The sequence below is a fragment of the Perca fluviatilis genome, chromosome 1, assembly GCF_010015445.1.
Source record: "Perca fluviatilis chromosome 1, GENO_Pfluv_1.0, whole genome shotgun sequence".
Taxonomy (NCBI): domain Eukaryota; kingdom Metazoa; phylum Chordata; class Actinopteri; order Perciformes; family Percidae; genus Perca; species Perca fluviatilis.
The window spans coordinates 27,600,671-27,624,971 of NC_053112.1; the positions used below are offsets into that span (position 1 = coordinate 27,600,671).

At 40.5% G+C, this 24,301-nt stretch overlaps 1 protein-coding gene across 1 annotated transcript; it reads right to left on the reverse strand.

Moving 5' to 3' along the window:
* Window positions 1-442: 442 nt before the first annotated feature.
* Window positions 443-23,209, reverse strand: prss12 (serine protease 12; the record flags this gene model as incomplete). The annotated part of the gene is made up of 13 exons (XM_039798953.1): window positions 443-3,472; window positions 4,847-5,142; window positions 8,214-8,336; window positions 9,078-9,156; window positions 9,785-9,990; window positions 13,327-13,468; window positions 17,388-17,608; window positions 17,719-17,860; window positions 18,651-18,829; window positions 19,487-19,637; window positions 19,990-20,162; window positions 21,183-21,321; window positions 23,203-23,209. Coding segments are annotated over 13 exons (2,190 nt in total), but the record flags the coding sequence as incomplete, so codon positions are not given.
* Window positions 23,210-24,301: the final 1,092 nt, after the last annotated feature.

The following is a 24,301-nucleotide window of genomic DNA, read 5'->3' on the forward strand; positions in this document are numbered from 1 at the left end:
GCAGAGAGCATATACAGAGGTTCAGTGGTAATAGCAAAAACAAAAAAGACAAAAAGGGCAATGTTTTCTGTTTCTTCTATTCATCATTCTATTTGAATGTGTATGCACAATATTTTGAATCTGTTAATTAATTTGAACATAACGGAAGCATAGAGGTTTATAAAGTGTATACAGATAATCAACATCTAACATCAAAAATAACACAAGAAGAATGCGAATGTGTTTTAGAAAAATCAGAAGAAGCAAAAAGGTTTTAATATTCAGTTGAAACACACTGCCATGTCCAAAATCCTAGATTCAGTTAACATTTACGTTTATTTAATTAACATTTAGCCTATATTTGTGTGTTAATTGTTTATCTGAGACTATCCATTATTTTGTTTTATATATTTATAGATTAAATGTGTTATTTATCTCAGCCCAAAGAAAAAAGAACACTTAATTTCATTTTATTCATTTTATGTTTATTTGATAGGGACAAATACACTATACAACAAGTATCCAATGCAATGTATCACAGCATTTATACCTACTGCTAATTTCCAATGTCCTTCCCAAAAAGGGCATTGGGAATAAAATATATAATTTTTTTTTAATTATAAATCATTTTTGTTATGTTTAATATTTTACATGTTTTATAGTGTCCTAATTCCCATATAAAATGAGCTCCAATATTTTGTAAAGTGTGATAGTGACCACAGGAGGGTGCTTTCAGACAATAAGGACAGCTTTGCTCTCGCTCAGAGCAGTTCGGTGAGTTCAGGCAGTCAATTCAGCAGGTGTGAAAAATGGAGCTGCACGTTTACACCCACAAACCCCCTGCAGCATGTTGTGCCTTCCGAGCTTATTAGTTAAATGAACTATCTGCCTCTGTGTTCATGTGTGCGCAAAACGGGCACACATTTGCATAACTGCCAGTGTGTGTCTGGTTGACAAATAGTTCAATTGTGTCTATGAGGATAAAAAGGAACAGTATAAAGGCAGTAAGGCATGATGACATTTGCATTTCATTTTTAGCATCATGTCTCATAAAATATTTTAAAATCAAGTAAAAGCTTAGAAATCCAATTAGTCAACAAAGCCAGACCACTTCGTTATTTCTATGATGCCTTTCAACATAATTTGAAGCATTGTCTTGGCTTATGGTTGGTTTTGTGTACATTCAGATTTTTTAAATGCTTTTGAAAACAAATAATACATTAAATCACAGTACTCTATGTCTCAGTTAGGTCTATAAGTAAACATAAATTGTATAAAGGAAAAGACCGTTATTTAGAGATAGAAATTTCACTTACGCAGCAGGATGTGCAAATGCCATCCATACAGATTCATGGAAGCAGTTTAATGTAATGGGTTAACCACAAGGTGGTAATATTCTGTTTGATATTACAGTAAAACATACTGTACTGTACTATAATAAACCGTGTCGATGAAGGTTTTGGCTTAACATGATCAAACATACAGATAATGCGGAACAAATGAAGTGCTTTGATACAAGGAGCAAAGCTATAACAATAACTGGTCAAAAGTTAAATCACTGCAACTAACTTTTAAGCACATGAAGAAAAAGAAATGTTGGAAAGATGAGAATAATTTGCATTTATGTTGCCAAGATTACATGCAGCTTCCCACTGTGGCAGTTGGTCCCAGTTCTTAAATGGGTGTTAAGTCAACATGCCATGTTTGCCTTGTAAATAAGAACAACTCAGAAAATGGCTGCCATTCCTGTCGACACTGTGTGACAAACCAGTGACACTGTGTGTGCGTGGGCGTGTGTGCATACACATTGTCTGACATAGTGGCGCTCACTTTGACAGTTTGCAGTCAGAAACAAACCTGAAAGAGCTCTGTTGTTCCAGCTGCTGTCACCATTCAGATGTGTGGGAATAACAGAAAGTGTAACATAAAGTGCAACAACCACCTAAAATATATATTCAGTGACAAATAAAATGTTTTTACATAAACAGACTATGGCCATTACAGTATGACTTAAAACTTTTAAGTTTCTTAATTAAACACACAACAAACTCACTTTTTTTTTTTTTTACAAAAACCTATTTATAAAGAAATGTTACAGTACATTAAAAAATAACACATAGTCAGTAAACACCAAATAAGAAGGCAGTGTAGTTATTTTTTCAAGTGTACCAGATTGTCTCCATTCAGTGTTGAGAAAAACCTCGACAACACTTAACTATCCTACTAGAACAAAAGAACATGAATTAACAGTGTCGATACGACAAGTCAACACTTAGAAATGCTGTTATGTGCTTTGATTCAGAAACACTTTAGTCCCTTCCTTTCTCTACAAATGCCAAGCAGCACTGAGTTAAGGACAAATACTGACTGCTTGTAAATGATAAATGCCTGAGTAATTACTAAGACCTGAAATCTGCTCTTTACACAGCAAAACAATGAGCCCAATGGAGACACATTACATAAACAATAATGAAATCAGGTTGAAATGCATATTTCAATTTGGCAAATGTCAATGTGACCAGAATGCTTAACACAAAAGCACTGAATATCATACAATAAGTACCTAAAGGGGGATTCTTAGTGCAATACTGCAACTTCATATCATGCCATTACTTACTATGTACGCATGAGTGCATGCATGTATCCTGTTTTTCTTCTTTCTTTTTTCTTTTTTACTGTGGTCCCTTTTCAACCATTTTAATCACAGTGCATACCATAAATCACAACTTTACAACAAAAGCAAGCACAGAAAACATTATTTTGGTAAAAAAAATAATGTTTTTAAGTGTAGTATGCAATGTCACAAGAAACAACAAAGATATTTAAGTTACGGTTACATTTTTTTGAGTGTGAGATTTACCACCATCCAAAATCTTGCAGCTTAAGAGAATATTAAATCATTAAAATAAGTGCTTATGACTTAGATGAGAGAAAAGACAGAAAAGCCTTCCTCTCGCCAAAAAAAAAAAAGAAGTCCAGCGTTGACTTGTGATCTCCATTTGATAGTCAGGTTACAACTTACATCACTGGATAATCAGGTCATAACATCATCACATCAGTAACACATTGTTGTATGAGTTGTCACCTGACCAATCGAGTAAGTCTTTGAATGTCATTCTTTCTGATCGAGAGGTCAATTCTTCAAATTTGTCATTCACCTTTCATCGCTTTTTCTCTTTCCTGTCATCACGGCCAATCACCTTGTGTATCCAGGAGCTGAAGGCAGAGACTTTGGTGTAGACGCCGGGGGACTGTTGTGTCCGACAGGCATGACCCCAGGACGTGACCCCGTAAACCACCCAACCCCCTCCCGGACGCTCACACACCAACGGACCTCCACTGTCACCACGGCAACTGTCCACACGTCTTTCTGATTGGATGCTGCCGGCGCAGAGCATGCGGCTTGTGAAGGCACTGTGGAAATGCTGCTGGCAATGACGCCGGGGAAGTAAAGAGAGGGGGGCCTGCTGTAGGGTCTTGGAGTATGAGCGGCCTGAGAAAGAGGCAACGTGTTAGAGTTTAGAATGAGAGGTGGAAGGTAGGTGGATTGTGTGCGTCTGCATCATATTTGTGTTTTAACCATGATAATTCTAGTGATGGCAATGTCGGTTGGTAGGCCCATCCCTTTGGTCCTCTAGCATTACCAGCAGGTTGACATTTTTGGTTCGGAGTGAAATGTCTGGACAACTATTGGATGGTTTGCCATGACATTTGGTAGAGACATTTATGGTCCCTAAAGGATGAGTTGTTAAAGCTTTGATCCCCTGACCTTTCGACTAGCGCCATCATCCGATCAAAACATATCTTAACACTTTGGTTTATGACCAAATCCCTGGCCGTGTCACTTTACTGTTGGCCTGTTAGAGGTTGTACACAGAAATGTGCTTCCTCTGATACACATGCTGTTGGCAGTCGCTTTGTTCAATAACCAACAAGGAACTTCACCCTGTGGCCAAAATGTCTGCAGAGGTTCAATCTATCCACCAATATCCTCTCCCGTAACCCCCCCTCCCCCACAGTGTTATCAACTCTCCATGGTAGCTTAGGGTGGTGTGTGTGTGATATTAAAGGGCAGATTGCCAAATACAAACAGCTGTACAAAGCAGACATTTCGCCATTGCCAGCATCACACACTCTAAATAGCATGTGTTGTCATTACACTTGGGTAAACTAATAAAAACAGTCTCTCAACACACACACACACACACACACACACACACACACACACACACACACACACACACACACACACACACACACACACACACACACACACACACACACACACACACACCAACCGACATTAAGAAAACAGACACACAAAACCCCTCAACAGGGTGTACATGTTTTTGTATAAGCGTGTACTGACACTGTCTGTAGCCCTTTGTGACTAAGTTGCTATGACTAATGACATCAGCATGTAACTTAAAGATCACTAACAGATGTGTGTCGGTGTACACAGTCAAGTGGACAGATACAGAGCGTAGGTCAAACAAGTGCAATTACTGGTGGAGGATTCTCTTCTACTACATATGCATTTGCAGTTGACCTTCAAAATGACTAACATATGGTAAGAATACAGTGGTTACAGTATGTGATTGTTTCACTGTCTCTCCAAATGTACAATAGACTTTTACCCCAAATAACTAGTCCCAGTGTGATTTTTTTATGGTCCCTCATTACCGTTCTGTTTTTACATTACGTTGATTTCCAGTGCGATTTAAAAGAATTTAAAGTTGTGGAGGTGCTACACCTATACAGTGTTGCTTACATCTTAAATACAATAATTAAATGATTTCATGTTTTGCACCTCAGGGCCACCGTACCCACCTCCCCTCTACACACAAACACACACACACACCCTCACCCGTGTCACCCCAGCCGGTAATATGACAGTTGCTGGCTTGTTTGAGCACTCTCTCTTTCCTTATGGGCAGACAGGCGGGAAGAACATGACGGCTGAATGACACACACTCTCCCGGTATCTGGCCCACGGCCCCCGGTGACAAACGAACCAAGGCCAGGTCGTAATCGTTGTTATGGGAGTGGTAGCCTGGATGGAGGACAATCTGATCGACACCATACTCCTCTTCGTATTCCTCAGGGACGAGGGAGTGGTAGTCGCCCACTCTAACTTTATATTGCTTGGTGCTGTTTCCGTACCTGCAGAGAGGAATAGAGGGATGGATTAAGACAGGTCATTAGAGAAAGAGAGAGTGTGTGTGCGTGTGTTTGTGTGTGTGCGCGCGCGTGCATGCGTACGTGTGCGTGCGGGTGCAGTATCCCACTGCTGATACATAAACCATGAGCAATAAAATAACGAGCTCTTGCAAGGGTTACCTCAGCAACAGTTAATCTAGAGCTGAAACAAGTACTGTGTACTGTTACACTGAGCACACAGTCATAAAATCTGCACTTGTTGCCTATGAATAGTAGAAGAGATTTTTTCCCCCATATGTTCCAAAGCTTTTCTACTGAGTATTACCTATAGTGTTGGTGTTCCCCCTGAGGCTTATAAATATTGCATATGCTTAATCAGACAGTCCTAAAAGCTTTGTCCAATTAACTAATCAGACACATACTCCCTCCTTTTCTCTGTCTTACCTCCTTCCTCACACAACAGTGCTTTTATCAATTCACTATAAATCATGACTAAGAATGGGCTGCACATGTCCTGCACTACTTCTTGGAGCTAAACAAATGAAAACTTGGACACAGACTGAGTATAGACAAGACTGATAACAATAAATCTGCCATTGTCATTGTGTGTTTATGCTTTATACTGACTCATAGGTTGACATAATGAAGTGTTTTCCACGCTTTCCATTTACTTGTTAGAGATGTTTGGCCTTTTTGAAATGGAGTGGGAGAGGAGGAGAGGTAAGTCAGGGACAAAGATGGGACCAAAAGGAGAGGGAAGGAGGGAGGGAAGAGAAGGAAGGGCAGAGGAGTTAAGGAAGGAGACCTTTCAATCGAGCCAAGTCTGTGTGTCCAGTTACAACTGGTGTGTTTCCGGAAAGATCTCCTGACCTGGGAATGCCAAGACGTTCCTGGCAGAGCAAAGACACTGCTGACCAGTTAAATATGTACAGTGCATACCCACCGTGAAGGCAACATCTCAGGATTAGAATGGAGTTTGAATGTGACACCTAAGTTACCTTTCACACGTTGTTGTAGTTGCTAAAAACGGTTACAAATTTGCTGGAGTTGTGTTACTGTTGGCAAGCCCCCAGCTGTACAGCTGCAAGGTATAAATAGGCTTAACATGTTGACAGCATGTGACTACTGAGCTGAGGTCAATTTTTATGAACCTACTAATCGGTAGTGTAAGGGATAGGGAAACATGATCGTGTTAGTTACATTTGGTAGTGGCACCTTAACATGTTATTATAAAATCATCTGTGCTTGTGTGCAAATTAGAACAAGAAGAAGAAGTGAGTACGCCAACTTGTTGACGCATCTTCTGTGTATTGTGTGACTGCATGGTTATTTTTGTTTGTTTGTTGCTGTGTGTGCCGCGGGTGCTGTATCACCCTATTTTGGTTACCATATAAGAAAGGGGACACAGTTAAGTCGGAAGTCCCTATCTTGGTATGCATGCTCTGGCTTGCATGCAGCAAATTACTTTTCAAAGCTGTCATAGCTAAAGCTAACAGCTTGGAGCACTGAAGACAGATATGTGACCAAGCAGGCAAGAGAAGTACTTTGTAGTGGCTGAACTTTCTTGTCTGCTTACAATGTCTATGAAAATAAATGTCCTACGTACAGTTCAAAATACCTTTCATAATTTATGTCACTGTGTTTAGGTGTGCACTTATGGTATCTCTTGAGCAACATCTATCAGAAATAATAAACTGTTACACTAGAAAAGCGTTGTGCTGTACATGTTGCTGTACAAATTGTGTGCCAATGTGGCTGCAGTCAGCAAAATGTTACTACTGTAGGAATGTCTTCCATCTGAACCTGGCAGATGAATTCCACAAGCTATGATGTATTATTAAAACCCATTCAATATAAATAAAAAGCAAAGCCTGAGGCAGTAGGTGAGAGAGCACCTAGGTCATTAAGCACATAAACATATTCATTTCTTTTGGTGAAGCCTATAATTTATTTACTCTTGCACAAGCAAGCTAAGCCATTCAACCACAAGAGCATGTTTGAGGCTAACTAATATGGCTACTATAGTGCCTACTGTGCAATAAATGATTTACCATTGTTAGTAAAGAGTCAGACTAACATACATTATTTCAATCTGCAATTACACTGGTGGTCAACTATGGGCACTGTTTGCATTAATCAGTCCTAGAAGTCCTGATTGCTACTTCCTAAGTGTTCCTAATTATATGTTTCCTGTGTGTCATTTAAAGAAATAGGACATGACATACGAGTCAAATCGCAGAGTAGAGGTTCTTGCATTAGGAGTACAACTCTGGCAGTAGAAAGGGCCTGGAAATGGCTGGATAAATGGTACTGGAAAAGATTTAGTGAATGACAATTTCCTCTCTTTAATGTGGAAAAATCTGGATTTATAGTGGCAGAGTTGCTGGGGCCTGTAAAGAGTTCTGATTTTCCCAAACCCAAATGATGAATACTTGGTAATGCAACCAAAATATATTATCCTTAAAATACAGTCTGACAACCTTACATGTGCTGTACAGATATCAAATGCAGACTCTAGGCTTTTCTAAGCTCTTCACAAATTTGTTAAGTCTCTCTCTCTGTTCAATTAATTTTCTTTCCTTTTCATTTTTCTTTCTGCTGCCTTCTCTACTGTATGCATTAGGTGACTGATTTCAAGATGGTGGTGCCAGGTGGAGGCCCCCAGACCAGATGAAGTTGAGATGAAGTAACTCTGGCTGTCTCCCTGCCACCTGCACTACAGCCAAACCACCACTGATCACTGCTCACATCACTGAGGTTCTTATGCCTCTGTAAGACTTGAATATACTAAAGTAGTTAAGTAGTGCAGTTCAGGCGTAGCTCAAGCTGGAGGGAAATGTATGCATAAGCACAACCACATTTTCATGAATAAAGATAACCTCAAAACTGATAATTTCCTGGCCTCCATACTACATGGTCACATCATTAATCATTAATTGGCTTTCAAAATTTTAACATAGCCTTTCAAACGGTGACACATACATACTGTATGTGTGTGAGTAGATGTTGTTGTGTGTGTGTGTGTGTGTGTGTGTGTGTGTGTGTGTGTGTGTGTGTGTGTGTGTGTGTTTGACCTCTTGAAGCAGTGTGCTGAGGTGAGGACCCAGCAGGTGTCAATGAGAGTCGCTCCACACACCAACCTCCCGTCTCCTCGAGATCCTCGCAAACGAACTGCAGCCTGCCATGGCCAGCCACCCCTACAGACACACACACACACACACACACACACACACACACACACAAAACACAAGCAATTATAAAAGTACAGGTAGTCATCATAGTAACATGTATATTCTATCCAAATATGATTTATGTGATTTTTTTTGGAGGACACTAAACATTAGCTTACTTAGCAGAATGAGTTTACATGCAGCTATGTAAAGCGTAAACATGCAGGATGTCGTCTAAACATGCACACACACAAACACACAAATACATACTCAGTATGAAAAACGTTCTTTGGTTTCACATCTAACCATAAATGTGGCCGCACTCACTCGGTTGCATTCAAATACGCATAAATGTTGCTTTTCTCTCAGCTTATCCAAACCTCTTTCTGTCTATCTCTATATTTTTCTCACACACAACACAAACACACACAGAGCAAGTCAGACAAAGTCATAACCACAGGATTTTCTTGTTTAATTCCAGTGAGTTTTTTTCGTGTTGGCCAATGCATGCCTGTGTCTCTTCAATGTAAATCGTTGTAAGTGACAAACTCACAATTAATGCCGACATTCTTACTCATTTGCGTCCACTTATAGTTTGTGTTAAGAGGAATTACTCACAGTTGACATTTCTTTGCCTGTAGATTCAGATCAGCTGTTTTCCATCTAAGACTTATTGTCTTGAAAATGTGTCCAATATTCTTTATTCCATATGTTTCTGGCAGGAGCTCTTTGTGCTGTCAATATTCCCTCCTGTCCCTTCCAGCTTACCTCAGAGAGTTTTCTCCTCCTATGATTCGCCGCTGGCGGGTGTGTATGAGCCGCAAACCACAAATTGAGTTGACAGGATCTGACAGAGACAAAAGAGGAACCATTGGGAGTGTATATGTGAGGGTGTGTGGGAGGGTGATGATTGTTAAACCTTACATTTTGGCTCAGATGTCGCTCATATTAAATATTTAGACTGACTGAAAAAAATAATAAACCTGAAATAAATTAAATTAAATAAATGAGAGATCATTTTTCGTAGTCTGTGTGTACATGATGTTAAAATCTACAAACAGAAGATGTAATTCATCATACTGAAGAGACAAAGGACCCTCCTGCACTGGTTTGACTTGCAGAAGAATGTGGCCTTGCGAAATGGAAGTAATAGCATGTGTGCAGGTAACGAATAGCATTGTGTGAGTCTGCCCTGATGTGTGACAGACAGGGTGAAGCAATAACATTGCTCTTTCCCTTTTACCATCTGGATACACACACACACACACTGAAGCCCTGCCTGCTTTCCTCTCAGAATCGTACCTCCTGACTTTTCTTTAGTCATTTGTTTCTCATTACTTTTTCAGTGTATATGACATAATGGAAACGTTTGCTAAACACACTATAGTCTCACACATGCTCAATGCACACTCAGATGCTCCAAATAAATCACAAGCGCTCCATACTATTTTAAATAAAAATCAGACCTGACCGACCTTTGACCTCTTTGTAGCTGGGTTGTGATTCACCATAGTCACAGATGACCCCAGCGTCCTCACTATGGCGACAGTTGTGAGTGCCAAGTGTCTGTTTGATGCAGTCTGCTAACAAACGCTCCTCGCCGCCGCACTTAACATTGTCCACGTGGATGGGCCCTGTCCCTTCCCCGAAGTACGCCATCACACGGGCCTTTGCAACCCCACTGTAGTGGAATGGACACAGAACACAGACACTTCATTGGGATTGCCTTATAAATTGTATTAAACTCAAAAACTGCCAAAAAGGTAGTTTATATTGAGGCTGGAGATAAAACAAAGTAATTCTCACCAAAATAAATATACATCAAAAAGGCAGGACAACAAAAAAATTCAAGAGCCACAAAATTGAATTTACAAAACAGAAATAACATCAACATGAAATCATAATCAGTTTAGAAAAGAGGGACTATAAGTAAATCTTGAGAAGCTTTTTAAAAAGAGTCAGTTGGTTGAATTAGATGATCTACTGTTAAAGTAAGAGGTAAAATATTCCAAATGCTTGGTCTCCTTCATTTTAAGCTGAGCTCTTGGAACAACATTTCAAATATGTACTCGAGCTTCACCTAAAGCTTGATAGATAACAACTAAAATCGTATTTTAAAGTCTAAACTCCACTGGCGGGCAATGAAAAGAGGCCAACACTTAAGTAATGTGTTCCCTACACTTTGTTTTTGTGAGAAGACAAGCTGCAGCATTTTGAACCATTTCTAGATGAGCTCCTGTCAGAATTTCAAATGTAGAAATGTCTGTTTTTTTTGTAATAGTCTGTCATTCAAGAGTTGAATGCTTGGTTGCCACATCTTTTTGTCTGTATGTGTGTGTATAAGCATGCAGACCGTGATGACATGTTAGATGTTATTGCTTGACATTCTTTGGCTGTGACGCAAACCAGGTCAAACCACTTTTACAATCTCATAACAGTATTTGTATTACTTTCTCACCTCTGACTTTAATAAGCAAACAGATAACACAGAGGCCTGTAGGTTGTGGCTGTGTATTGTGTGCCTGTATAGGCTGTAACTGTGATTTTAATTAAGATTGATAGATAACTGACTGAGAGGATCTCATGTTGCGTCCCTGGGGTTTGATGGGTGGCAGGTCTTCTATCCCCACTCATCTAAAGGGAATCTCATGTCTCTTAGTGAGACATGTAGCATTGTGCCTGTGTCTCCAATAGCTCCCTGAGCATGCAAAGGGTGAACCTCCAAGTCACTAAGCCTGACATCAAGCCTGGTGTGTTGGTGTGTTTCTTTGGAAACACAGTAACACAACGTCAGTCAGAAATGCAACACAATCTGCTTTGGATACTACATGCTCAACTTAAAATGGAACGCCAATTGTTTTGTCAGACATCACATTTCATATACTGCCCATGTACCATGAATTATCCTTAAAATGTGGATAACCATAATAATTATTCCCCTTTTTGCTTGGGACCCCCTAGAACTCCCTCAACTCGACCACAAATGAAGTTGTTGCCAAAATATGTTTTCAAGTATTATGCTGGCAAACCTTTTTTGTTTGTTGTCCAGTTTCATGTAGATTCTTATTTAAGTTTTTTTTTTTAAAAGTTGTGTGAAAGTGTATGTGTGTGTGTCTGTGTCTGTGTGTGTATGAATATGCGTATTTTGTTTTATCACTCCCTGAGCAACCTCTAAGGCCGGTTACACACTGGATGCGTCATTGAGCGTGTCAGCTGCGTGGCGTGTCCGTTTATATTTCGGCTCCCATGTTAACAGGTTAGAGCTTACACACTGCCTGCGTGACACGCGCGTCTCAGGTGCGGCTCGAGCCACGCCGAAAACGCGTGCCTGCCAGAAATAGAACCAACGCCTATTTTTCACGCGACACGCAAGCGTGTAGGAAGCGTTTCCAGGCAAAATAGAATAGGAAAAGATGTTTATATGTCGTTTAGACACGAATACATATTAATAAATGACATCTCTAGGTTTTGTGTAATTAAAAAAAAAAATATTTTCTAATATTGCACCTGTCAATGCAGAATGAAATATTCTGTAGTCTATTTTGCCGTCAATACTGCCGACGTTGTCTTTGCTGTAATCAAATCAGTATATATTTATGTTTAACATGGTATTTCATTTTACCGATGGGAAACATACATGTGTCTAGACAAGGCTAGCAGCAGCAGCACCACGTCAGACACGTTTATGGTGTGTAAAGACAGAAAAATCCATGCAGCCGCCACGCAGCTGAAACGCAAAAGAAGCGCCACGCTCACACCACGCAGGCAGTGTGTAACCGGCCTAACCCTTGGGGACCTGCTGTGTATGTAATGACCTTTCACCACACCCTGTATGAGACAGAATGATGATCCTAACATGGCTTTTACACTCCTACAACATGCTTCCTCTCTCTCTCTCTCACTTATGCACTCCAGATGTGGCTTTCATCTACACCCAGATGTGTCACAAAAAATTGGGTGGCTAAGGGATAAGTGTCTCAGGCTGAGCAGTGATGAGAGAGAAAATGAAGACAGTTTGTTACGGTACAGTTTTCCCTTGCCATCCCATTGCCATTGTTTTGGAAAACTGGACAGTGTCTCAGAGGGAAGGGATAATGGGACACAGAGAGGATGAGATGAGGTAGTTTGCTTTGCCTCAAGAGATCTGTCACTGTGAATGTGTCATATGCATAATTGGCCTGCTCTTTAATTGGATGTTTATCTTGGCTCTGCAAAAGGGCACAGCTAAAACCCCTAATAAAAGCAGCTGGCAGCACAGCAGAGGCTCATAAGAAGTTCTCGGAAAACTTTAGTGCACAATTTGTAAAGATTGATTAATGAAATATAGTAATCTTAAATGATTAAAAGCATAGTGTAGTTTTTCCATTGTCGGTTAGCTTGAAACTCGAGACGTGCGTGATGAAGTGCAAACTGAAAACAGAGAAGGGTTGAGAGATGGAGAGATGGAAGACAGACAGAGAAAGTGGGAGCACGCAGATGCCAAGTCTTGGAAATAGCGATTGATTTTGCAAACTGAGTAGGCAGTCTGGATTCACTTATGTAAGTTTATATAGTGATCACACTGCAATGCCACAGCTCAAAACTGAGCCTTTCTCCAACATGTTACCTCTATTCCAACATCCTGACCATGACTGAATAGGAAATGATCGGCAGAAATGAACTAAGTTAATTAACTTTTCATCATGTCAGTTTTGAAGCAAAAGCGCCCAGAATGTACCACTTTCTCAAAAGTGAATATTTGCAGGTTGTCTTAGCCTTTTATTCTAGTAAACCGAATATCTTTGCATTTTGTTAACCACTAAATTAATCGAGAGATTTTTCAATAGTTCATCAATGATGAAAATAATCATTAGTTGCAGTTGTAAAATGCACCCATCTCTCCAACCTTCACAGGCAATCTTTCCTCCTCCCAAATGAACCTGTAAGTGCTGTGTGGAATTAGCCACTTACAACAGCTTTGTAAAAACACATGGCTATCAATGAGGCTACTCCAACACACATGCACATACATACATACCTGTATCCCAGCTGTCGGCACACCACCTCAGCATCACGATCAGTCCATCCGTCATCACACACGGTCCCCCATTGTCCAGCCAGATAGAGCTCCACCCGGCCTTCCCTAGGGCTCTCTCCTCCCACAAGCCTTATTGGTACACCTGAAGAACACACATACACATACACGCAATTTAAAAAAAAACTACACAGACTCACCCTACTGGCACAGATTTATTTTTGTTCTCTGAAGTTGTCTAAGTCTAGAAATACTCAAAGGCACTACACACACATTCCCTAACATCCTCATCCTCCGAGCTAGCATGTCTCCTAAATAGGGCATGTGCGCTCACGTTCCCTACAAAGGAAAAAAGCTTGAACACTTGTCTGTTTTCCTGCACACAACCACTTGTGTGTCCAGAAGGGGAAGTTAGACTCCTGTCGCGATGAAAAGATCATTTATTTTCATTGCCTCTCTCTGTTTTTCACACGCTCCCTCTCTTGTTCTTTCTCCCTCAAATGGTATTCACCTATACTGTTAATCACATCAGTCTGGGCTTTAGTTTAAACCATCCATCATCATTTGTCTGCACACCGATGCCCAGACATGCGCGCGCGCGCGCGCGCACACACACACACACACACACACACACACACACACACACACACACACACACACACACACACACACACACACACACACACACACACACACACACCCTAATCTCATTTAAGTGAATGCCAATGTCTTTTCCATGTGTAGACAGTTTTAGGATAAGTTTACACTCTTGCCAAGTGTCAGGTTTTTATGCTATGAAATATAAAGTTGGATGTTGCCTTTTGCAGCTGAAACATTGTATATGGTAACACAATCATTCTGTAAATAGCAAATACTAGAACAACTTTGTTAGCGAGTTTAGCCTGGAATCTCTGTGACTGTATTAAGTTGAACATTGTGTGTGTGGAACATAAGAATTGTGGGATGGGGAGATTTAGATAGGGAGAGTTAATTGTGGGAATGTGTACTTCTTTTTTGGTGTTGGGTATTTAGGAAATGCTTATTTTTGAAACACACACACACACACACACACACTGCTGCTCTGATACAACACTAACGTGATGCTCTCTCAAAACAGAGTGAAAGAGGGAGAGGGAGAGGGGAGAGGGGGAGAGAGAGAGAGAGAGAGAGAGAGAGAGAGACACTAAGAGTTCAAAGCACAGCCTGGCTTATCTGCTTTTTTCCTTTTCCAAAAACAACATAACAACTTAAACCAATCTGCCTGTGGCATGTTGAGTGGGAAAGAGGGATTTGTTTGCACACATAAACACTCAAACAAATGCACACAAACAAGCACACACACACACACACACACACACACACACACACACACACACACACACACACACACACACACACACACACACACACACACACACATGCTATGTAGTAATGACACAATTCTTTAGTGGGCATTTGTGAGGTGAGAGTGTCCCTCAGGCTCTTGCCAAAATAACTTAAGCTACCTAAACCCAACTTATCATCACTGAGAGGACATTAAAAAAAACATGACGCATCCTTTCTGTGACATTCACCAGACTTATCTGTTACATTCAACATCATGACAGATGGCAGAGAATGAAACGGTTGTATTAGGTGAAATCTGAGCCACTGCTGGTTGTCATCCAGCACTATGCTTACACATCTTTATTGGTGTCCAGAGGCTATAGAAAAAGGCTTGATTGATGGTGCTACCATCCAACCCTTCCTCCCTCTTTTAGCAAGTAGTAACACTACTGAACCCTTCGGTCTCTTCTTATAAAGAGGTAAGAAGTGCAGTGTTACAGTATGTGTGTCTGGTGCCTGATAGTTATGATTTTGCAGTTAGGAACAGTTAGGAATAGTGGCATGAGGGAGACTTACTTTAGGGAAAGGTTTGCAGTAAGTCCATTCAATCATGACGACTTTACAGGCGGCCCAGTTATTAAGCCTGGACAAGCCAACTAACAGCTGTGCCTATTAGAGTTAGCATGACTTACATCATCCTCTATCTGTCTCTTGGAGAGTGTTGGCTTTTCTCTTCTCAGTCGGATGAGATCAAATTGAATGCAGATTGAATTTGGCAGAGATCTTAAAGACATCAGCTTGCAATTCCATTAACAGGTATTATGAAGTGACAGGAAATTACATAGAGGCTTTCATCCTTAGGTTTCCTGTTCTTTAAAGTCTATACGTACACTACCGGTCAAAAATTTGGGGTCACTTAGAAATTTCCATTACAGAGAGAATACCAGCTGAGATCAGTTGCATTGTTTTTTTAACCAGGGCAGCAGTTTTCAGATTACATTATGTGCTTACATAATTGCAAAAGGGTTCTCCTATGTTTTCTCAGTTAGCCTTTTAAAATGATATCAGATTAGTAAACAGAATGTGCCTTTGGAACATTGGATGAATGGTTGCTGATAATGTGCAATGTAGATATTACATTAAAGATCAGCCACTTCTTTCTACAACAGTCGAGAACCCTTTTGCAATTATGTAAGCACATAATGTAATCTGAAAACTACTGCCCTGATTAAAAAAAACAATGCAAATGATCTCAGCTGGTTTTCTGTCTATAATGGAGTGGAATGAAAATTTCTAAGTGACCCCAAACTTTTGATTGGTAGTGTATGTGTGTTCTTAATACAAAGCTTCTACAGTCCTTGTTTTAAGCTAACATTATTATGGATAATAATCTTAATATATCATATTTTTTATTAATTTGATCCAGTCTTATTATTACAAAGCGCTTTACAAAAAACAAAAATGTATAGTTGTTTATAGATCAAAAAGGGAATAAAAATATATAAGAACAATCAGCAAATAAAGTACAGGAGTCATTTCAGTAAAAGTCCTTCTAGAATAATGTATTGTTATTGTTATTTTAAACAAGATTTTTTTAAACTTGCTAGCCTGATCTCATACAGCTATCATTCCAGAGTTGAGGGGCCCAGATGGCAAACACTGATAGATTTTAGTCTGCACCTAGGAGTCACTAAAAGGGAACAACCAGAGGATCTCAGGCAGAACTCAGCTAATAGGGGGGTAAAAGGTCAGCAGTCAGGAGCTTACCCCGTATGAGCTATAAAAGTGATTAGAATACATATTCAAGTCAACCCTAAAACGCACAGGTAACCAATGTAGATATAATATGCACAGTATTATAATTATATTATATTATATATAATAATAAATTATATGTATTAATATATGATATTAGAAAACAGTAAACCAAGATGGGAGAATATTCTAACTCTGGACCTATGATAATGAGTTCTGATGTATTGGAATGAATAAGTTTGGCTGCAATCATAAGAGAAATAGATCTAGTAAAAAGTCTGCTTCTAACAGACACTTTTGTCTTTCAATTATGAGGCATATGAATGGAAAATACAACAGGTTGAGGACTGAACTCCCCATAATTCAAAGGGGATGGGTGATTTGTATTCAACAATGGCAACACAAAAGTAAGATAAAAGTGGAACCACCCACTCATTGTTTAAGATGTCAAAGAAATCAAATGATCAACAAAATGAAAAGCCTTAACATTGACTAAAATAAGCAAAAGAGAATATTACAAACGATCATTAAGGGTGTTGCGAGCGGACTTTCCGTCTTGATCAACTCTAAAACCGCAATGGGATTTTTGAGAAAGACCATTACCATTTATGAAGGCAAATACCTGCGTCACAACCAATTTTCCTAAAACACTGGCCAGAAATGTTTAGAGATTGCCCACTTGTGCGCCTGCTAACTTGCAAACTTTCCACATCTAACCTCGAGCACAACCCACACAGACATTACGTTTCCATGTGTGTTGTTATAACAAACTTCAATCAAGCTTCAAGTAGCACTGCTCTTTGTTTTTCAAAGTCCAAAAACAGTGACAATCTACATATGCACATAATAGAAATAATATCAGTATCTAACCACATACATAACCAATATTTTAAAGGTTACATTGAGCCTCTCTCGGCCATTAACGGTTTCTATGCTATGTGCATCCTTTTGAAGTCTTACAGCAAGATAAGATTCTGTCTTACTCGTTGGAAGACTGTCTCCATTGCGATCAGTGCTGCACGCAATGTTCACATCTTCATGGTGTGTGCAGTCATGTCGGAGCCACTCCTTCCTGTTGCACAGCAATAGGCTAGGCTCTTTCCCTGTGCAGCTCACATCATCCAAAAGAATGGGACCTGACCCCACCCCGAAGCGTGGGACTGAGGTGATGTCTAGTCCTTCAGAAAGGAGAGTCTCACCTAATCTACAAGGTAGACACGTACATACACACAAACACACGTTTTTTATTCACTTCTTAACAAGTACCGAGAGTACATGTGTATGTGCCTGTCTGGAGTAAATACTCCACATTACCTGTAACCAAGTTGTCGGCACACGACTTGTGTGTTAGAGTCTGTCCAGCCGTCGTCACACACTGTCCCCCACTGACCACGGTAAAATACTTCTAAACGTCCCTCATAGCTGCTGGTGCCCCCTACCAACCTAACAGAGCCATCTGGAGAGGAAGCGAAAGACAGAGAGTTAGGCAATGTCCTCGCTAAGGAGGATACATTTTCATAACCTTGCATCCACATTAAAACGGCTTTCTGAATAAATACATAAATCAATTACAAATAGATATTTTTATTTATAAAACAGAAATGATAAAACAGCACTGGGAGATGCTGTTCAGAGCCAATGTCTGTAGCCAGAATTTAGTCCTTAAAACTTCACACTTTGGTCACCTGGCTACCTGCCAGACTCTTATTCCTCTCTTCCTGTTCCTGGTAAAACCACACATAACCTTTCCCACATTGTTTGATCAGGCTGAGCAATAGTCAACCTCCATATTTCTGGGCCTGGCCACCATTAACTCTCCTAAAATACGGTACCACGCTGGCTCCAGGAGTGAGCTCAGGTGGGAAAGAGATGTTTTCACATTGCACCCTTTTCATTAAGGGAATTTGATTTGTTTTTTTCTCTCCTATAACCAATTTCCAAACTTTTTTTTAAAGAGAACATTTTGACTTGTCATAGCAATAGAAGCACAGGTGTAACTAATAACATTAATGATTGCTCTATTCAATTTAGGCCTTCCAGTTACCCAGCACACACAATACCACAGTCATGTGCAACCCGTATTAATGCTATCAGTCACACCTGTGTTTGACAAGTCAAAATGTTTGCCATGCAAACCCTTCCGCCACGATAAGGTGGGAATTCCAGGAAGGGCTTTGTATGTAAACTATGTTTGCATTAAACTTGCATGTTTTTATGAATATTATATAATATTATTGTTGTTCTACCTGTCAGAGGGATGCAGGACACTCCTGCATCCTCAGAGTGCAGACAGTTGTGTTCCCCCCAGGCACTTTTTGGACACTGCTCCAGAGTGAGCTCATTGCCTGTGCAACGCACCTCATCCAGCCAGACACGGTCTGAACCTTTGCCAAAATGTGCCTGGCCCCATGCCTTCGCCACACCGCTGCAAAGAAAAGACATGGTACAGAAGAATAGAAGGTTTGGTTTGCAGTAATACTGATACAATTAAAAACAGATGTACAGACGGGCTCTGTTTGACTTACAAAATACGTGGTATAGGATGCAGTATTTGTTTAATCTGGAAATTGAATCAAATAAACCTACTGTATTTCAAATAGATTTTTGAGAAATTGCCACGCATATCCGTGCATACATAAACATTGCAACACCAACACCACAGTGGCATACACAAAAAATGCACACACGAACATTTGCAGAGAGTGTAGTGTTGCTAAATATGCATATCTCTGTGGTACTAGAATTCATGCAGGAACAATGAGCCTGATTCATTATCTGACCCCCAGATGTTCTTTACTGCTTGCTTCTCTCTCTGTGTGTCCGAATGGAAAGAATATTTCTCATACTTTTGGAGATAAAGAGAGACAGACGGGACACCCACAGTTACTCATCTAAGCTTCCTAGTCTATATTTCTCTCAAACTTTTTCCTCTTACTCTCATACTCACAATGTATTTCCTTTATGCTAATTACTAGTTGGAATAAATGTGAATATGAACATTAATATGTGTGTGTGCGTGTGTGTGTGTGTGTGTGTGTGTGTATGTGTGTATGTGTGTGTGCGCGTGTGTGTGCCCTATCACCTCAGCCCCAGTTGTCGACACACCACCTCTGCATCACTGTCGTCCCATTGGTCGTCACATATGGAACCCCACTGCCCTGCATGGAAGACCTCCACTGTGCCCTCTGACCCCGATCGACCCCCCACCAGCCGTATAGGGAGCGTCACTACTGCTGAAACGAACACAAGCATGAATGCACACATTTTCACAGTCTACTTAAAGAATCTATGCACATTTATTTAGCTGATGCTTTTATCCAAAGCAACTTACAATTAGTGCATTCTACAATTTTGGTACAACCCCAAAAAGTGCAAGAATCATACAAGTACAACAACTTCATCAAGTATGCTGATCTACTGCAAGTGCTACATTTAGAGGATAAGATAATAGGAGATTTTTTTTGTATGTCCAGGACAGTTCTAAAACTGAGTAGGGGTTGTAGAATATTTATCATCATATTAAATATTCATTCAAACCTCTATCTATCCATCACAGACCTATAATTCCCCATGAAGAGGGCCTACCTTGCTGCTGTGTGCATGTGATGGCTGCAGCCAGAGAACATTCCCCTCCATTCCAAGCAGTCTTAGGACACAGGAGCAGGTCTGGCTCCTCTCCCTGGCAATGGACCGCCCTCCAATGGAGCTTGGCCATGCTTGGACGAAACAGGGGAACTGCACGTGCACGACCTGAGATCCTGGAATGGGATCAATAAGCAAACAAGTTATTTTTACTAATTTGAAATACTTTTGTAACATACAACTGACATCAAACAGCAAACTGATGAAATGTGTTGATCAAGACATTTGAACATATTTCAAGAAAAATGAAATTAGAGTTGCTTGGCACTTCTTTTTTCAAATCATCTGAGATGAATTCTGCAGCCAGGCGGCCAATCTCAGAGGAAAAAGTACAGCAGCCGGCTGGTAGCAGTAACATTGAGCTATTTGTATGTTCATGATCTGCCATTCCAGGGTCAATGCGGTCAGCAGTTTTACACCCAACAGCTTCAATAACTGGCCACGTGAAAGTCATCACCAACAATACCGGCTGACATATGGCTGACATTTGCCCTCTTTCCTTTCCGCTGTGGACTTTCATTGACTGACTCCTGTGTGAATATGCAGACACAGGCATGTGTTCATGTCAGCATGCGTGCCAGCGCTGGTGTTAGTGTTAACATGTGTAGTAAGTGCACAGAATGCCTCTGTTCTCCAGGGAAATAATACACTTTCTCAACTATCTACACCCCAGCTTATGAACACTGTCGATATGTATGATCTGTCTACAGGCTCCCTCGAGACCCAGCAGATCTGTGGCTCTTCTGGCATGAAAGCATCTTAAAATGCAAGACCAGAAGACACAGTCAAAAGAGAAAGAGAGAGGTGGTAACAAGGTAAATAGCTGAGCACTGAAGGTATTTAAATACCTCTGGGGAATGGGGGGGTTGGAATGCAAGGGTCACACAAGACAAGTACAAAGACTGTGAAGAGAGTGCATGTGAATGTCTGATGTCTTGTGAAATTCTCTAACATTCCCACTAAATGTCCATATCACTCTTACTCTTACCATATGTCGGACCAATGTAGCTTCACATTGCAGATGGTTATTGTACTTGCACCTGTGTCTGAATACGTATGTAAGAGGGGGAGGCAGACGGAGAGCGGCAAATAGTGCATGCCTGAGTGCATGTGCGTGCATGTGTGCTCTCTCTCACCCCTTGCCCAGCTGTCTGCAAACCACTGCAGCGTCTTCGTCCCCCCAGTCATCGCTACACACAGACCCCCACACTCCTCCCAGATAGACTTCCACCCTGCCATCTAGCTTGGAGCGACCTCCTTGCAGACGCACAGAGCCTGGGATGGAAAGAGGGTTGGAGAACAGTAGATGTGTAGTAATCCAGCACATACAAAATGGGGGATAAAAGATGACACAAAAAAGATGTGTCACACCATATCAAAATATATAAGTAGGGTGTTAAGAAAAACAGAAAGAGAGTAAAGGGAGCAGGATGAAATACAGGAAGAAATAAAAGGGGCAGAAGTGGATGCAAAGTGAAAAAAGAGAAACAGCTCAATCCAAGTTGAAAAACAAGAGAAGAGGGGCTGTATTTGATTTTGTAAAGATGACAGAAAAGCATCTATAGAGGCGTACAACTGTCTTATAAATGATCCAATGAATCGGTCAGCGTCAAAACGGCTGCATGTAGAAGGTCTCATTGCACTTCAGTTCCTGACATCCATTGACATAATGTGTGTGTCGTGTCTTCACATTACAACTAGACTGTAAAAAGAAAACAATAAAAATATAGTGCTGTTAAAAATAGTACATACACTATAGGACAATAAAGCGGATGTTTGACTATGTACTGGTTGTATTTTTTATTGTCACAGCAAATTATGACATATTTAGCTATCCACACAGCATTTTTTTCGTTTCTTTCCCCCAAGAATAAAATATGTATTCACCCTGTATGGTCTCATACCTCAATGCCATACAGTTGATTCTATCACTGATTAAATTCCTTTAGCCACAAGCTAATTAGGATTTGGAATTGAGTGTTTCACAGATGGTTACAGTGTGTGTGGGTGCATGTTGTTTATTGAGTAACCTGATTGCGTTGTGTGTATCACTTGGTATATTTGGGTTATTATGGCAACAAAGATTGTAAGAGTGCATGTTCACGCACACACACACACACACACACACACACACACACACACACACACACACACACACACACACACACACACACACACACACACACACACACACACACACACACACTCACACACATGCACAGGTGAACGTCTGCCTCTTACTGCCATCAGCATTTCTTAAGTTAAATTAAACATTTACTGTGTGGCTGTCTTTTTCTCGCAAAAGGTCAGAAAAATAGAAAGAACCGAATGTGGCCACCCCTTCAAAAGGTGTGTAATTGTCCAAACATCTTTAATAACAGGACCAATGTATGTAAATTCCACATATCAATTACAAGAAGATAATTTACCCATGCTGTGCCTACATACTACAAGACTGAAAATACCACATATGCTGCTTGTGCCAGATGGAAATTGCACACTATTTCACCACTCTCTCTTACTTCTACCTTTCATCAATCCAGAGATATAAGGCCCACTTTGCCCTTACTTTTAATTTTAGCAACACTTAGTAGTCCATGCCTGTGTACTTGATAGGTGTTATAGGTGATAATATGGTGTTCCCCATGTCAAACTATTTTGATGTGACAAGAGAGATTTTATTGAGCCTAATCACTTTACTCTCTCTGAGTAGGCCTATATGGCGTACTTATATGGCGTACAACATAGGATATAAGCAAATACCTGCGCACTCATTACAGCACAAATGTGCTTAGACTTGCCATCTGCATACTGTTCTCACACCTGGGACAGTGAAGGTGTGTCCTGTCTACTTCAGCATGGGCTTCCTGAGTTGAACACAATGGAGCTATTAAATTATTAACACAGTTTCACACGATCTTAAAAACCTCTGAACAGTTCTCTGCTCTTCATCAGCCCAAATAAAAGGGACTTAATAAGGCTACATGTATCCGGGGCAGCCAAAGCATTGGTTTTAAATGATCATTCAGTTCATTTGGGGATTTCGACTTCTATGTTCATAGTGTTTTTTTTTTTTTTTTACATATTACACATTTAAGATAATGAATCCCAACGAAATCCTATAATGCAGTGTCTATTATAGGTCTGCGTGTTTACCTTGTTTACAGTTTTAGTCGGTACATCCCCCGCCCCCCCGTTAAAAACCGTCTTTCCCACGGCTCTGGACGCAGTCAGTAAACGGCAGGATGAATGATGGGACGCTGCTGGAATAACAGAAGCCGCTATCCGCAGCCAAAAGCGCGGCTGTTAGCGCGGCAAGCAAAGCCAAATTCATGTTAGGTCTCTGGTTGTAGGCAGCGAAGACAGTGCTTCTACCATCAGTAGCGTCTACCATCAGCAGAGGAGACGATTTTCAGTCAGCCTCATCGCCCTGCCGTGGGACGAGAGTGAGAACCGGGAAAGGAGAAACGACGCGGATCAATGAAACTCCTATTTGCTTGTGCTAATGGGCAGGCAGCCCCCAACGTAAATTGAATAACATACAGGCTATAGGCCATATTCGCAGTAAATCCCCCCCCCCCCCATATTGCGATTTTACACCATTTAATTATATGTGGAAATTGTATTCTACCATAAGGCCTATTTGCTATTAATCAAAGGTCAAATTTACAGGGAGTATGGGGGGAATCCATCCTGTATTAGGCTAATAACTTTAGGCCTAAATAATGTGTATAATCCCAAGTAATCTACAGAGGGATCCCAAAACGTTAAGAAATGGCTTTTTGTTGAGACAACAATGACCAAAAGGCTTGGGTTTACCCAAAAGCAAGTTTTATTAAGGCGTAGGCGCATGCTTTATGACCTTTGGTGCATTGTCATTTTAAGAAATGTCCTTTAACACTTACCTACACTATATTTAACCCCTCTTATCATAGTCTACTTTATCTAACGCAAGTCACATAGATCGTACATCCAAAGATGAACGTCTCTGATAGAGAATCTTTGATGACATGCAGACTGAAATGGACTTCATAGCGCCTCTAGTGTCCAAAGTAGTATCCATCATGTATTCATGGTATTATCTGATTGGAGGAGGAATTTGTAAACGTCAAACAGAAGCGTCCTATCTGGTGACATAATCACGCCGCGTCTATTCTATCACAAAAGTGTTCACTCTTAATTGACACCGGCGTACGCCAAAACTCTCCCAGGTTGGCGGAGTTACTCGATACACCGCTCCATTCACCGGTTGATC